General features: G+C 44.8%; 1 protein-coding gene across 9 annotated transcripts in view; it reads left to right on the top strand.

Annotated features, from left to right (window-relative positions):
* BCL9 (BCL9 transcription coactivator) overlaps positions 1–15,983 on the top strand; it is a 62,533-nt gene that overhangs the window by 37,082 nt on the left and 9,468 nt on the right. For 4 of the 9 annotated variants that reach the window (XM_069785413.1, XM_069785418.1, XM_069785419.1 and 1 more), the window contains 4 exons: positions 9,366–9,448; positions 12,420–12,726; positions 14,308–14,624; positions 15,548–15,737. In XM_069785413.1, coding sequence (XP_069641514.1) covers positions 12,674–12,726; positions 14,308–14,624; positions 15,548–15,737 — 560 coding nt within the window. In that variant the 5' untranslated portion in view covers positions 9,366–9,448; positions 12,420–12,673. Of the gene's footprint in view, positions 1–3,354; positions 7,825–9,365; positions 9,449–12,419; positions 12,727–14,307; positions 14,625–15,547; positions 15,738–15,983 lie in introns of those variants that run through there. The other 5 variants (XM_069785415.1, XM_069785416.1, XM_069785421.1 and 2 more) reach the window with 5 other exon arrangements.

Genomic DNA, 15,983 nt, shown 5'->3' with positions numbered 1-15,983 from the left:
AAGATCAGCAGTAGACCCTTTTTCAGGTTGCTCAGAGCTATGCTCTCTGCATTTTTCTAAACTGACTTGTTCAGGTGTCTTTATTGCTGTTCCACTGCCTGTGAAATGGCAGTATTTTATCTATGTACCAATCTGGTTTTGTTTGAGGATTGATTAGGAATGTATTTGCAGTGTAATATAGAACAAAGCCATAGCCCGTCGAGGTGAGCAGCCACAGCTTCTACAGTGAGAGCTGTTACAATGCAGAGTTTGGGCAGTCTTGTGTATGGAGAAAGTCTTCCCGGAACTTTTGTTAGTGGAATTGAAGTTTCCCACCACATTTTATATGTATGTATGAGAAGGGAGTAAAGAACTTCAGGCCAAAATGGCTTGACAGCTTGTTAGCAAGAAAATGCTTTCTTCTGTCTCTTAAGAAAAAAAAAATAAAAAATTAACCTTCTTGTGGTTGGGATAGAAAGTTGAAACTGTCAGGCAAATAGCTACCATCCAGCAGAAATGCTTCTGAATGTTCTTGTGAAAGCTAGCTTTGATTTGACAGTTATGAGTCTTTGAAAATAGCGCTCTGTTTATACAGTACAGTAAATACTTTGAAGTACATTAGGCTTTGCTGTACATGCGTGGCTAACTAGAAGAATATTAAATGCGTACATCTTGTGTTGAGTGAGGGAGGATCCAGCAGCAATTGGAATTGCATGCTCTTCCTACTTTTATAAGATCATGTCAAAGCAGTAGATTTGATAATAGACCTGATTATACAATTGCTTAATTTCTTGTCAAAATAACATTTTTACATGCAGTGTTTTGAGATCTTTTAGGTGACCTCATGTTATTTATCAAATGTCAGTTTTTCATCCCAGCAGCTTTGATATGATCATGTAGCATCATGGAGTACTGTGTACATGCAGTCTTTGCTTGCTGGAGTTCTTTGAAGTGCCTTACTCCTTAGAAGAGTCATTGCTCTGTTGAAGATCGCACATTTAATGACTAGGAAACCAGTGTACAGAAGCACTGCACTGTGTCACTAAAGGCCGTGTTACATCTAACATGCCTAATGTGGGTCTAAAAGTAAAGAAATGAGAGGTTCAATGCACCAGGAACACATACCCCTTGACATGCATCTTAGCCAGCAGTCAGCTGCATGGGATATAGTAATTCTTCAGCTCTGCCCCTGTGGGAATGCCTGCTTTGCAGTGCTGAGCTCCCCAGGTGCGAGCGCCTGGTACTATAAAACAGCAGGAGGGCTTGTGTAAGGGAGGAGAGCAGAGGGATGGCTGGTGGTGAGAGTCCTGAATGAAACCTGGTCTCGCGGGCAGTGCTGGAAGGTAGCGATGCTTGGGGGAGCCTTGAAAATCTGCTCATTTGGGATGAGAGAGAGAGACCAGACACCTGTTAAGATGAAGGTTAACTTGACGGAAGGTGTATGGGTTGCCCCCAGGAATTCTGACAGGCGTTGTGTGTGATGTCCCCTTGCAGCATAGTGGGGAATTACTGCTTGCTGTAACACTGGGTTTTCCTTCGAGGAGGTCTGTCCTATACTGACCCCACCCAGCCCCAGTTAGCTTATGAAAACTGACAAGATTGCAGCCTGAGGAGTTATGCCTGAGGACTGTTTCTTATCTTTCATTCTGGAAGCCTAGTGAAGGGATGCTGAAATGAAAAGAAAAAGCGCTTGGTTTTTTCTGTGCTGAACTGATAGGTGGCTTATTTCTCCCAAGCCTTCCTTCTGTTTAAATAGTGTGGTGTTACTACATGTTGAAGAACAAACTGGTGTCTCCTTGGTCCTGTCTTCCCATCCATTATTTCTATATCCTTTTTCTTCCCCCCCCCCCTTCCCCCTCTCCACAGTTTAGTTTCTGAAGAATGGGCTGCTGCCTAGCTTGATACAGGCATCTTTTAGCTATGGTTGTTCATGCTGATGTCCCTATTTAAATTTTAGAAAAAGTAAACCCAGAGAAATAAGGGAAAAAGAGATCACCTCTGGCTCTGAACATATTACCTACTTCCCGAAAAGTAGATGAAGTTTTGACAGAAAGCAAAGCTATGAAAGCAGCCCACGGAAAGCTCTAGTGTTATCCAACGGAGTCCTGCATGTAATGCTGACTGATGCTGGGGCTCTTAACTGCTAACATGATGTAGTAAGCTGCAGCAGCCTGTCATATATTAGGGAAATACTGTTAAAACATTTCTTGAAAAATCCCTTATTGTTAGAGCTTTTGATCTTTATCAGTGTTAACAATAGTTGGAACTCTAGAGCAGACAGGCTGCTGCTAAGGTAAATGATGCTCCACGTAAAGTGCTTAAAACTCCAGTTGTAATGTACATAGACTGCTCTCAGCATTGCTAACAGGTGGAGCTGAACTGATGTTGGCAGCTGTGCTGGAGTACACCGAGGCTGAGCTGAGGTCAGTGTGACGTCATGGCGTGCTACGGTTACGCGATAGCGTGCCTAATGCCCTGGAAGCAGTGTGGCCAACCTGCACCTGCAAATGCCACTAATGATGTGTGGTGGGTTGACCCTGGCTGGACGCCAGGTGCCCACCAAAGCCGTTCTATCACTCACCCCTCCTTTGCTGGACAAGGGAGAGAAAAATATAACAAAGGACTTGTGGGTTTAGATAAAGACAGGAGAGATCACTCTACCAATTACCATCATGGGCAAAACAGACTCAGCTTGGGGAAAATTAACTCAATTTATTACCAATCAACCAGAGTAGGGTAATGAGAAATAAAACCAAATCTCAGAACACCTTCCCTCACCGCTCCCTTCTTCCCGGGCACAATTTCACTCCTGAATTCTCTACCTACCCCCCCCCAGCAGTGCAGGGGGATGAGGAATGTGGTTTGTGGTCAGTTCATCACACGTTATTTCTGCCACTTCATCCTCCTCAGGGGCAGGACTTATCACACTCTTCCCCTGCTCCAGCGTGGGGTCCCTCCCATGGGAGACAGTCCTCCACGAACTTCTCCAACGTGGGTCCTTCCCACGGGCTGCAGTTCTTCACGAACTGCTCCAGCATGGGTCCCTTCCACGGCGTGCAGTCCTTCAGGAGCACACTGCTCCAGCATGGGTCCCCCGCGGGGTCACAAGTCCTGCCAGAAAACCTGCTCCGTGGGCTTCTCTCTCCACAGATCCATAGGTCCTTCTAGGAGCCTGCTCCACTGTGGGCTTCCCACGGGGTCACAGCCTCCTTGGGGCATCCACCTGCTCTGGCATGGGGTCCTCTCTCCCCGGGCTTCAGGTGGATATCTGCTCCACCGTGGACCTCCATGGGCTGCAGGGGAACAGCCTGCCTCACCATGGTCTTCGTCACGGGCTGCAGGGGAATCTCCGCTCCAGCACCTGGAGCATCTCCTCTCCCTCCTGCACTGACCTTGGTGTCTGCAGGGTTGTTTCTCTTACATGTTCTCACTCTCTCTCTGGCTGCTGTTTCTGTCTGTCCCAGCAACTTTTTTTTCCTTCTTAAAAATGTTATCACAGAGGCGCTACCACTATCGCTGATGGGCTTGGCCTTGGCTGGTGGTGGGTCCGTCTTAGAGCTGGCTGGTATTGGCTCTGTAGGACACAGGGGAAGCTTCCAGCAGCTTCTTACAGAAGCCACCCCTGTAACCGCCCCCCTGCTACCAAAACCTTGCCACACAAAGCCAATACATGGTGGCAAAGCTGAAATGGTGTTAGCAGTGACGGGAAGCATTCATAGCATTCCTGTACAGAAGTGGATAGTTGTAGGTTAGGCTTTGGGTTTTTTTTAAGGTTTTTCTTTTGGCTTTTTTCCCCAGACTGATTTCTGGAACTGTGTCAGAATTTACCAAGAGGTTGTCCTAGTCCCAGGTGGACCAAATAGTTCAATTTTTTTTATGTTGGTTTTTTTTTTTTTTACATAATAGCAGCTGGAAATTGAAGAGGACTTCAAGTGTCTGACTGTGTACACCTTGAATCTGCTCACCAATGTCCATAAGTGTCTTTCTCCTCCCTTACTTTGGGGAAGGAGTTGTGGAGAGAGTTGCACAAAACCAGAAACTGTCTAGGACAACTGTTCATCCCCATTGTATTAAAGACACACTGAAGTGTTCAAGGCACTAAAAATAAAGTTTAATGGATGTGTCGTTGTCTTTTTGACAAGAAGTTAGTGTTACAGCTCTTAAAAGTGATGGTTATGAGTGTAGTGAACAACATGCCTGTTGCAAAAGATTACTTTATAATGTTTTCTGTAAATACCTCAAAAGAATAATTACTTAAACAGGCTTTATATCATGGCTACTGTTGGTTATCCATGTGCTTGTCAGAAGGAGAAAGGAAGAGAATAGTTGGTGGAGATACCATTGTCTGAGAGCAGGGGATGGTTACATGAGAAATGTCATAAACCACTTTATTCTCTGAGCCTTTGGGTTTGTATTGTGCTTTGTTAGTGATTGTCTTGGCTACACTTTTTAAGAATGGAGAGCAAAAGGGACTTTTTGTGGTTGTCCCTGTTTTGAGTGGACTTCAGGAGAGACTGGTTCTTTGGGAAGTGTCCATGTGTGTGGTGATAGGAGCTGGAGAGGAAAAGAGAAAAGAGTATCTGCACTGTCTTTCTCAAGATCTGTGGATGGGCAGGCATAGGTAGGCTCAGCAGAGCTGCATTTATATGACCACACGTACTGAATTTGCGTGGGGATGATTAAGTATATTGTTACAGTTTCTGGGAGGTTTATCCTGTGGTCCTAAATACTTAAATTAATCTGAGCTACTCTTCCTTGTAATGGCATAGAGTCTTGCCTGCTCTTTCCATGTCAGTGTGCTTGTAGGTCATCAAGGTGTTAATTTTAAGCGAGCCTATCTTTGCTCAGCCCCTTTCTTTGTGCTTCAGGGCATGGAGGTAGTTGCAGGCAATAACCTGCCTGTGTTTTAGAGGTTAACAGAGAGGTGCATACATACCATGTGTACAAGAGGAGTTATATTCTCTGTGGAGGCTGTAATGAGCCTGGTGAAGATTGTGTAGTCCCCACATTCCAGTAGCAAAATGAGTTTAGGTGACAAGTTCTTGATTCTTCTTTTGATTGAGAGTCACTTCCGGTACAAGACCATGAGCAAAGAGGTAATGCCGTGCAGACTTGGGATTAGCAGTGATTTCTCTGACATGCATAAGGATAAATTCTTGGCTTTAGGAAACTGAGGACTTTGCATATGACATTGTTTTTTACTGCCAAGACATAAACAAAGAAGAGTCCATACTGTTTCAGGATAAGTTAAGACCATCTAGAAATTGGTGACTGGCTGTGAGTTGCTGTCTAATCAGCTTAGTAGTAACAAGTTAGCTCTTGATGTTGAGAAAATGATTTATAAGTAAATGGGATTTGTGGCTTACTAGGGAATGACAGAACATGGTATTTTCCCCAAATCAGCAGCTGTTTTGCGTAGAATACGGTCCATGTACCATATGAGGTGCCCCTGGTGCAAGTGGCCACTGCCTTTCTGGCAGATGGAGTACATGAGCAAATCATCTGAAAGTCTATTGTGTGATAACTCTTTAGTTTGATTAAAGGATGAAGTCTACAAACCCTGCAATGGAAAGAGCTGGGACAGTAGGTAGTCAGGCCACCTACTGATGACTTGCTTGGACAACCAGAGTTGTGTCCAGATGACGTGCGTATTGATACTGTGTCTTTAGCCCCAGCAGTTCTTTGGGTACCCAATGTATTTTCTGCCCTTGTTTTAGAAAAAGAACAGAGGGACCTGGCAGGAGAAGGATGCAAGTGTGTAAGTCTTTCCATGCCTGTGCTATCAATCACTGCTGCCTCCTTTGTGCCAGGGCCAGTGAGCATGTGGCCACCTGGTTGGCTGAAACAGGAAGCTTGTCCCCTGAAAATTAATCACATTGTATCTACAGTTAGTTTTCAGCTGGGTCGCAAGTGCTAGTGATGGCTGGAAGGAATAGAGTTGGATAGACTTAAGCTGGTTGAAGTTGATTTCCTGGGTCCAGCATGCACTTGGTGTACAGAAGGTAAAGTGGCATTTTTGACAAACCTGTTTGAATGCTGGTGGGTCCAATACTAGTTGTGTTGTGTCCAATACACAAGCACATGCTTTATGCATTCATGAGAAAGGATGAAGACAACAGCTTTTGCTAAGAGGTAGGGGCAGATTTAAAGGTGTAGTTAAAAGTCCTTATAGGGGCCATATCTAGAAATGAGGACTGGTTCCAGGAACTGGAGTGTGTCCTGTGTCCCCGTATCCTCAAGTGTCATGGGGAGATGTGTGGGGTGTAGAATACTCATGTCAATTTATCTATTTGCTTTTACTTTTATATGATCTTAAGGGAGTCATCTGGTTCAATAAAAGCATTGAATAACACTTCCTGCGTCCTCCTTGTTTCCCAGTTGCACTCTTTATCAATGAGGTGTGTAATCAAGTACTTTATTAAGCAGCAGCTTATTAAAAAGTAACATGTGCACTTCAGCTGCAAGTGTGCAAAATAAGAAAATGTTTAACAAAACTGGTAAGCACAGCACGTGGTGAAAACCACTGGTAGCTCTTGGGGTGTCTTGCGTGTCGTGGAGTCACCTTTTGCCAGTGCAGCTGTTCTCCCTCTTATGTGGTTGAATGAGGGTCGGAGAAACAAGATGTGCCCTTCCCAGTAAAATTGCGCTGAAGGAGTGCGTCGGTTGATTCATTGCCTTACCCCACCTCTCTGGTCATGCGGGGAATCCACTGGTGGATCCACATGCAGAGGTTTGCTTCCTGGTGGCTGTCAGGATGAGTGGTTGTTCAAACAGATCCTGCTGCTGGTGCTGCTGTTCTTGGTCCCTCCTGAAGCTGCTGCTCTTCCCAGACCAGTCTCTTACTCCTCTTACTCCTCTCTCTCTCCCCCCCTCTCTCCCCCACCCCCCTTCCCCCCTTTCTTGCCCACTCCACTGTCACAGCTACAATTCAGGGTGCTGGCTCAACTTGCGTTCAAAGTTATCATTTGTTTTCTGTAGCAGCAGGTCTCTAGCCTTTTTTTCTTTTTCCATGCTGATTTTGGGCTCTCACCACCCTCAGTCCAGCACAGACTGACAGTCTCAGAAAGGCCACAGGGAAAAAAGAAGTGTGCTCTTTCTTGTACACAGAGAAAGAGGTTTCTTGGCTTTAATGCTTCGTGTCACAGTAAGGCCACAAGTTAGATACTTTTATCTATTTGGTATGCCTTTATTTCATCTCTCCACATTCTCCTTCTCAAAGAGGGAGAAAAGACTGAAATGAATCAGTGATAACTGCAGCTGTTCCTGCTGAAACAGCCATAATGCTGTACACCTCCAAGTACCTGACCACTTGTCACTATCAAGCTTCTGCAGTTTAAGGGCATAAAGTAGGAATAAGCTGGTTTAGATGGTTTTGGTTTTTTTTCATTGTTTGCAGTACAATAATGTGGTAGCTAGTTCATAGAAGTACAGGGATGGTTCATGAATACCAAAAGGTAAATTAAGATGTGCATTTGAGTCTTGTTAGTTACTCTGCGGTAGCTGCTTATGTACATGCTCTCACCCTTTTGCTCTTAAATTCACTGTGAAGCAAGCTGTCTTGTACTGACTGTGGGCTAAGACAGTGCAGGTGAGCAGCAGAGATGGTAAACTGGGGGATGGAATTACACTGCAGTAACTGTCTCTGTAGCCTTAAAGATTGATCGTGTCTGATCATTTGTGTCCCTTTTGCAGTCCTGAGCTGTGGTCTGTAAGGCTGCCCTGCTCCCGTGCTTTGCTGAGTTGGGCTTGAATGTTTCAAGCAGTAGAGCTCCAACTGTTTGCTGTGATAGATTCGCTCCATCCTGATGTGTGCTGGTGTTCACGTTTTCCCTTTCAAAAGAAAAGGTGATTTCTGTTGCTTCTTTGATAGAGGTGTGTCAGTATTGGCACTGGCATGGTTTAGCCTGTATTGTTTCATTGGGTGGGGTTGGGGAGAGGGGAGAGGAGATATAACTGGGTAATTGGATTCAGGGATGATTGTGCTGCTGTGGTAGGTTTTACTGGATGAAGCAGCTTGTTGCGATAGGTGTCTGTTTCAGCTTCTCTCTGCAGGTGTGACTTGGCTAGATAAGGATGGTCTATCATGTTGATGATTTCATTGTTTGATTTGGCTGGACTGGGTGGAGAATGTAGCTGCATTGTTTGGGACTAGCTTTGTAGTTTGATTTTGTTGAAGTGGATTACATGGCAGCACATTGCTACATTATTAAGGGGAAGCTGCAGTAGATAATAGTTGGAGAATGTTGGAGGGAAGAGAATATGCACAGGGTTTCACAACGCGTAACTAATTGAGCCTTGCAACAGCTCCTGTGTTCCTGTTGGGAGATCTGGTCAGCAGAATGCATTGGGATCACACAAAAAACCTCTGGTAGTGATTTATTTTGCAGTTGTAGTTTAACTGCAAGGCTGTCCATGCTGTGTAAATAGCTGAGAGTGCTCTGAGAGACCAGGCAGGCCCCGACAGTGTCAATGTTGTCTGGATTCATACTGTTCTTGTAGCCTCTTCAGTCTTCACAGTGGGTGAGGGAGAAGCTGGCAGGTAGCTACTCTGTCTTTACTGACCTCAAATTTACCATTAAGCCATTCTGAAGAGCCTGCGTTTCCTTGTATTACTGAACTTTTTGTCACTTAAACTTGCTTTAACATGTGAGTAAGGGTTGTCTCCATTACTGAAAGTGTGTCTGATTGGTTTTTGGGCTGTAAACTCTTTTGGCCTTATGGGAGATAACCATAGTGCAAGGTGGGGCTAACCCCTCTATCTTGAGCAAACTTGCAGTATGTCTTACTTGGGAAGGTTTGCGGTTGGATTCCCTTCTCCCTGTAGTGTAGCACGATGATGTGAAGTAGGAGCTGGCAGACAGTAGATTGTGCTTCTTCCTTCTAAAACCTGCCTAGTTTCCCCTAGATGTGATTGCCTGGCTTTACCTGATGCTTGATGTTTTTATTTGTATGTTGTCTGGCTGTGGAGGAGGTTACATATACGAAGCACAGGGGTTTGGCAGATGTTGCTGGGCACGTAGTGAGGGGAAGGTGAGCCTTTGAAGAGAGATGGGTGCAGAGAAGGGGAGGTTAGACATCCAAGCTTTGTGCCAGCTTCTCTAAACACGGGTGAGCTCATGGGAATCCAGCTAGCTCAAATGTGGGAGTTCTAAAGCAGGTCTGACCTATTTCCCCTCCATGTGCAGCACACATCTTCAGACTCTTCCAGTCTGATAGTGGCTTTTTCAGTGCTGACAAATCTTGCCAATCTGAGCAGCGCTTCCCCTTGTCAGTGCTTCAGAGCAAGTTTTGATTCCTCTGCTTCTGTGGCTGGATGCATGGGAGGGATGCACGGCTTGGCTGTGTATTCTTGTTGGTGAAACTCTTCCTCTCTCTTCTTTTTCCAGGTGATCTTTTCTTGTGAGACGAGTGGTTCACAACTCATGGCCTCCACAATGAATACTGCAGTGTCGTGACACCAGGGGTCTTGGTAAGCTACTTGTTGGAAAGGCGAGGACCTATCATATCTCCACAAATGCAGGTCTATCTCTTTTGTCTCTGCAATTGAGGTTTGAAGTAATTTTAAGCTATCTAAATTGTAAGCTGCAACCAAGTGGGGTGAGGCTACTTTTCACCTGTTCTCACCTCCTCCTTTGAGCTTGCAGTGGCACTGATGTGGTTGCATGATCAACCAGAACAGGGGACTAATCCAGCTGAACAGAGATTTCTGCTGTTTCCCTTGGGTTAGTTCCCATTCAGATCTTTCCCTGATCTGATGAGAATGAGTAGCTAGCTGAATGATCCTTTTCCCTGCAGCTGTTGCCTGGCATACCTTAAAGCAACCCTGAAAATACAGCCTTGGATGTAGCTTGCCAAAATGTCTCAAAGTGGCTTGACCATTCACTGTCAGTGACCCTACCTCTAGTTTTAGAGCAATGATAAAGGCTTTGCTATGACAGGTAGACCCCAGCTGCAAAGATGCATTTCTCTAGAGCTTTTCTATTATTGAGCCCTAGATTCCCAGACATATGTATGTTAGAAGTGCATTAGAAAAATCATGAGGCATTCCATTTCACATTATAAAAGATGGTACATTCCCAGTGTGCAGAAATGAGAATTGGAGGAAGTTGAGTTGCCATTGTTCCACCAGTGAATATATTGATGTATCCTTTATAGCTCTCTCTGGTAAGGAGAAATTTAAACTGAGATTGGAAAATACAGTTCCCTTGCAGAGCACATCGATTCTAATAGATGGAAGATACATGCATGTAGGATAATAAAGTAGGGTTAAAAATTTGGAGTTTTTTTCTTCCCTGTGAAGAACCTGAAAGTTTGGTGACATCAGAAATATTGCGCAGCCAGTGTGTTCCTGATTCTGTTCTTCATGTTTTCTCATTGCACTGTGCAAGACAGGGAGTCTGAGAAAATTCTCATCTTGTAATAAAAGTAACATGATAATGCGTAAATATCAGAAGTAGGAAACTGGAGGGTGAAACAACTAGAATACTTAAGTTCATCACACAGACATCTACATTCTGCTTTTAGCATTGAGGTCTGCTTACTTTAATGCTATTATTACTTTTTTCTTTTATCTGAAATTCACTGTATTTTCAGTCACACCTGCACGTTAAGTGAGGACCCCAAAGTATCACTGAGTTCCACTGACTTTTACATAAATCCCTTAACGAACATAGGAGCCAAATTTGCACGCAAAGATGGTACAATTTACATACTTGTGAAGATGTTGTCTCTTGTCTTTAATGTATCTGTACAGCACCAGCTCCAATTACAGCATGATAGTAGTAACAATAGTAATAGAGTAACTCCAACATTGTTCTCAAAATCAGTGGGATAACCAGCTGATAGCCCCAGAAAGGCATGTGGATCCTGTGGAGTGTATGGCACAGACTGGATTTCATCTGATTGTGCCTGATAGGAGGCATTAAAAATGAGAACTTTATTGAAGAAACATTCCCTTCATTAATGGGTTTGTGCAGCACAAATAGGGAACAAGAGAGAACAGGGAACAAGATGATTTCTCTGGCTCCTGAAGGAGGCATGTGGTAGACATGAGAATTTTTGGAGATGATGCAGAGCTTCATGGAACAATGGCAACGTGGAGCACTATTATGTTAAAGTACAGCAGTGCAAAGTCACTAAAAAGTGTAACGGCACAACCTCACAACAAGATAAATTTGGGGAACTGGAAAACCATGGTGCTCAATACTACAAGTTACTGATAACTCTCCTTGGCCAGAGGTGGTCATACAGTGCCTGTGTTTCTTAACTCTCTGGTGTCAGTGCATAAGCAAACCAAGTTTTGTTTTCTAAATGCAGTTTGAACAGGAGTTTCTTCCCAAAATTCAAGACACACTCAGTCTGAGGTTTATTTTGTTTCATTTGATATACACAGGAGGAAACTGTTTCTTTGGTGCTGAGAAGGAATACCAGGAATATTTACATTTGAGTAATATTTAACTAGCAATGCTTAATACATTAACAATAAATCTTGGTTAGATTCTAAATTAAGTGGATTTGCATCTGAGTAGGTGAGATGAACAGGAGAGATTTTGTTGAAACATAAACAAGACAGAAATTTGTTCCAAAATAATTTAGCCCAAAGGATGTAAACAGTAATGTTCAATAGTTTCCTCCTCCAGAAACAGTTTTATGTGCCTTATTGCCTGCGTCATGCATATTGTTTCTTAGAAAGAAGCCGAAAAAAATGCTTATTTTTTGGGTCGGGTGGTTTTTTTTGGTTTTTGGGGGGGGGGGGGGTTTAAAGCCTCAATAGTCTGAATAGTGTTGCTGAGCAAATTTAGAGGGGTAGTTCTCTAGTGATCTTTTGGCATTTCTAATAGATATAATGAGTGACTAACCTCTGGTATTTTTGGAGTAATCACAGCATAGCTGGTTGCTTACAGGTGGTCAGGAAGGCATTTTATTTGATTTTATGTCCCTCCCTTTGTGCAACCCTTAGCACACATCATTGAACATATGTCTAGTTATATTGGACCAAGGAGACAAAAGATTTGAGCAGAGTTTATGTTCTTAAGAAATATCAGATTACAGCCACTCACAGGGGAATTCTGGATAGCTAAGTCATGTTGGGGATTTGTAATTTTGGCTTACTACTGACTTGCTGTGAGGTGTCTTCAAGCTGAACACAGATGCGGAATCAAAGTGTCCAGATATGAGGGAGGGGCTTCCCTGTTTTGTTGACTCCAGAGTGATTTGCTTTGGGTGAAGGGAAGATGGCCACACTGCCTGTAAACTGAGTGGCCAGTCAGGGCTGCCTCTGGTTTGAAATACACAGCTGTACTGAGCCATCTGAAAGCTCTTCTCCTGTGTCTTCTCAGTAATAGGGGAAGAACTGCCATTTACTGCTTTACACCAGACACATCTGCTTGGAAAGTTCCTCACTGGTTTTCTGTTCTCTTCTTGTGGGGTGGTTTTAACAGTGTGCCCTGGAGATGCGAGACTTCCCCTGGGCAGCAGGAGGCAAACGTCTAGAGAATGCTGGAGCTGCAGGAGGGAAGCGCCCAGTGCAAAACCAGAGAGGAGCAAAGAGAAAAAAGGCAAGCAGACAGCCAGCATTGAGAGAAGCAGGTGGCAGAAAGTGCTTTGACGCTGCCTCTGGCGGCACACTCCCCAGAGGAACTTGACGAGAGTCCATCTGCGTGCGTGTGAGACTGTGAGCTCAGGATTTCTGTCAATGCATTCCAGTAACCCCAAAGTGAGGAACTCCCCATCAGGCAACACGCAGAGGTAAGGAGAAAAGCCTGCAGTCAGCTGCTCTGGATTGGTGCATGATGCTGTCCCTGCTCTGCTGCAGGATTAGCCAAGGACTGGTGCATGTGACTTGCTGGTCCTCCTCTGTGCTCCCATCAGACCCACCAAGTACCTGAGTGCTGGCTGCACAGTGCTGATGAGCCTCCATGTTTGCTAGGCTTAGGGTGAGCTGAAAGCTGTAAACCTGTGAGGTGTGGATTCTCCATTCCTTGTGCCCTTCTCCCTCCCATCAGGTGTTTGAATAGGCTGTAGGAGAGTAAACATGCTGTTTCTATCTGTTTTTTGTTTCTTTCTTCCCCCTCTCCTAATTATCTGTTTCCCCGAGGGGTAGTTGGGCAGCAGAAGGTCTCTCTGTACCTTCACACAAAATGCTTCCTCTGTATTATTGGCCTGAACGGTCTGGAGAACTGATCAGCTGTGCACTGAGATCCTCTGCATCATTCACCTGCCAGTGCAGCAGGTCAGCATCTCTCCTCTGCTAATTTGGAAGGGGAAAAATATGGAAGCAAAGCAGTGTCCAGGGATTTAAAATGGTCTGATTGACAGCATTCTCAAGTTTGATTATTTACTCCTAGAGGTCATCTGGAGCTTAAGAGTAATTCAGAGGGAATGCCTCTGGGTCAGATGTCTGTCCAAAGGAGGAAACAGCTTGTGTGAGTCCCATAGTGAGGATCCTAGCAAGCACTGCATGCTGGAAATGGTAGTGATGATGGGAAAACACAATGCAGAAGATCTGATAGCAACAGAGTAACTGGAGGGTGAAGAGAAAGAAAGGGGTGGCTAATATGTCTGTAAAACCCAGAGGAGCAAAATATTTTTAGGATGCAATTTGCTGAATGGAAGAGGGAAAGAAAGACTCTGAATTTCCTTTGGCAAATGAAAGAAGCTTCATCTGCCCCATTTTGCAGGAGTGCGCAGGGAGATGGTATCCTTCTCATTCCTTATTCGGAGGCAGGTTGTAGCTGGTTTAATTGTTTTCACGGTCAGAGGTTTGTGTTTTCCTGGCAGCTCGCCCCAATGTATGATGAATGCTGCAGTAATGCTGGGTTTTCCTTGTGTTCCCTGTAGAACTGGATAGGGAGGTGCAAGGGAGGGGGCGGGGGGGGGTGTCTGCTCTGATTAGAGCTGCAGTGTATAGTTGGGGTCCAGGAGAGTGGTGAGGTGAACTTTATTGTGCCTTGTTTGTTTACTCTGAGCTGGTCTTGGTGCGAGGCGCTTCTCTGTGCACATAGAAACCGTTGTCTTTATTGACAGAAGCCCCAGAGGTAGGTCCTCATGTGACAGCAGTTCCTGGGATCTGGCAGGTCTGTAGCTTGCCCTGGTGCCTTCTTTAGCAATGAGATCCCATCTTGGATAATAACCCTTTCAGGGCATGTTCAAAAAAGCAACTGCATGACTCTAAGCTTGCAGGCATTTTTTATTTGTCAGCAATTGTCTTAGCTTGCAAAGGTGGCAGTGGTTATTTCTGCTTCTCTCTAATCTGTTCCTACAGGGTTGAATGAATCAACGGTGTGATTTGTCACTTTTTTCTTTTTCTTTTTTTTGCTCTGTCCCCAGCAGCCCCAAATCAAAGCAGGAGGTGATGGTCCGTCCCCCTACAGTGATGTCCCCATCTGGCAACCCCCAGCTGGATTCCAAATTTTCCAACCAGGGAAAACAAGGGGGCTCTACCAGCCAATCCCAGCCCTCTCCCTGTGACCCCAAAAGTGGAGGTCACCCCCCCAAAGTGCTCCCTGGCCCAGGTGGGAGCATGGGGCTGAAGAACGGGGCTGGAAATGGTGCCAAGGGGAAGGGGAAGAGAGAGAGGAGCATTTCGGCAGATTCCTTTGAACAGAGGGAAGCTGGGACTCCTAATGATGACCCTGAAATCAAAGGTATGTTTGCTAGGATTTGTGCGCAAGTGTAGCCAATTAGTCTGAGTCCTCTGTGAGATGGAGAATTGCTATGCAAGTGTTAGCGAAACATTTATTTGTCTGGGGTTCTGTAAGTTCCAGCTAGTGAAGTCTGAAGGTCTTGAGAGCAGGTGAAGAGGAGAGGTTGTCATAGCTGGTATCGGTAAATGTCCCGTTCATGCTCAGTTAAAGTGCAGACCTGACTCTGGTGGGAAAGTTTCTTTGTAACTCTGAAACTTCCCCAGATGATTTGAAAGTATAAATGCAACCTGTTGGTTTCCTTTTGGCCTTTGGCCTTTCAGGAACTGCTCTGTTGTAACTGAGGTTTTAAACAATATGCAAGCCTGTTTTGTCAACACAGATACATAACCCATAGCACCCTGACTGGTAACACAAACCCGAGAGTTGGGATTTCTGTGTTCTGTTCCTGGCTCCAACATTGCCTCTGTGAGGCAGTACAAAACAGACTATATGTGCAGTTGTCCATCTTTCCTTTGTTGTCCATTTTACTAGGTCACCTGGCTAAGGTGGCTGAAGGAAGAAAAAAAAAAGTAAAGTTTTGCACAGGGTGTTCTCCTTGGGTGCAGACATATTTATATTTGTTCATTGTAGCGTGTCATTTTCCTGCTACTCTGTGTGGCCTCTAGAGAATTCAAAGGGATCAGCTCTTGGAACTGCCACTTGCCTTGGAAAGGGACAAGATGAGCTTTCTCCCAGTGGTGCCTGAAGGGCAGCATGGCATTAGAGGGAAGATGCATGGTGTAATAGAAGAAATGCCTTTAGTAGTGCTTGAGAGAGAAATGGGAAATTTCAGAGAAGGAAAATCTCTGATCAGTTTCCAGAAATGGTTTCCAAAGAGCTCCCAAGGTAGAGATTCCTCTCTTTTCTTCTTTCTCCCTTTCCAGACTGCAATTCTGCTGATCATGTGAAATCCCAGGAGTCTCAGCACACACCACACTCCATGACTTCTTCAAACGCTTCAGCCCCAAGGTCTTCCACACCTTCCCATGGCCTGACTGCTGCTTTGGAGCCAGCAAGTGGGCAGAAGACTCCATCCAAAGTGGTTTACGTCTTTTCTACTGAGATGGCCAACAAGTAGGTAGATGCTTGAATGTCTTCAGGGAGCAGGGCTTATATTTGTGCTTCCTTTTTAAAAGATGCTCAAGTGCACTTTCTCCCATCAAGTGTGTTCTTGTAGCAAAAAGTCGTTACTTGTTTTGGGGATGCTGAAGGGGCTGGAGTGGAGAATGTCACTACCTCTTGCCCTCTGAGAAGTGATTATTTATTCCTCCAAGGTATGTGTGTTGGATGTTTTTGGGTTTGGTTTTGGTTTTTTTGGTT

This window comes from Haliaeetus albicilla, chromosome 6 (assembly GCF_947461875.1).
Source record: "Haliaeetus albicilla chromosome 6, bHalAlb1.1, whole genome shotgun sequence".
Classification (NCBI taxonomy): domain Eukaryota; kingdom Metazoa; phylum Chordata; class Aves; order Accipitriformes; family Accipitridae; genus Haliaeetus; species Haliaeetus albicilla.
The sequence above is the reverse complement of the archived record's forward strand: the minus strand, read 5'-3'. Positions and strand labels throughout refer to the sequence as shown.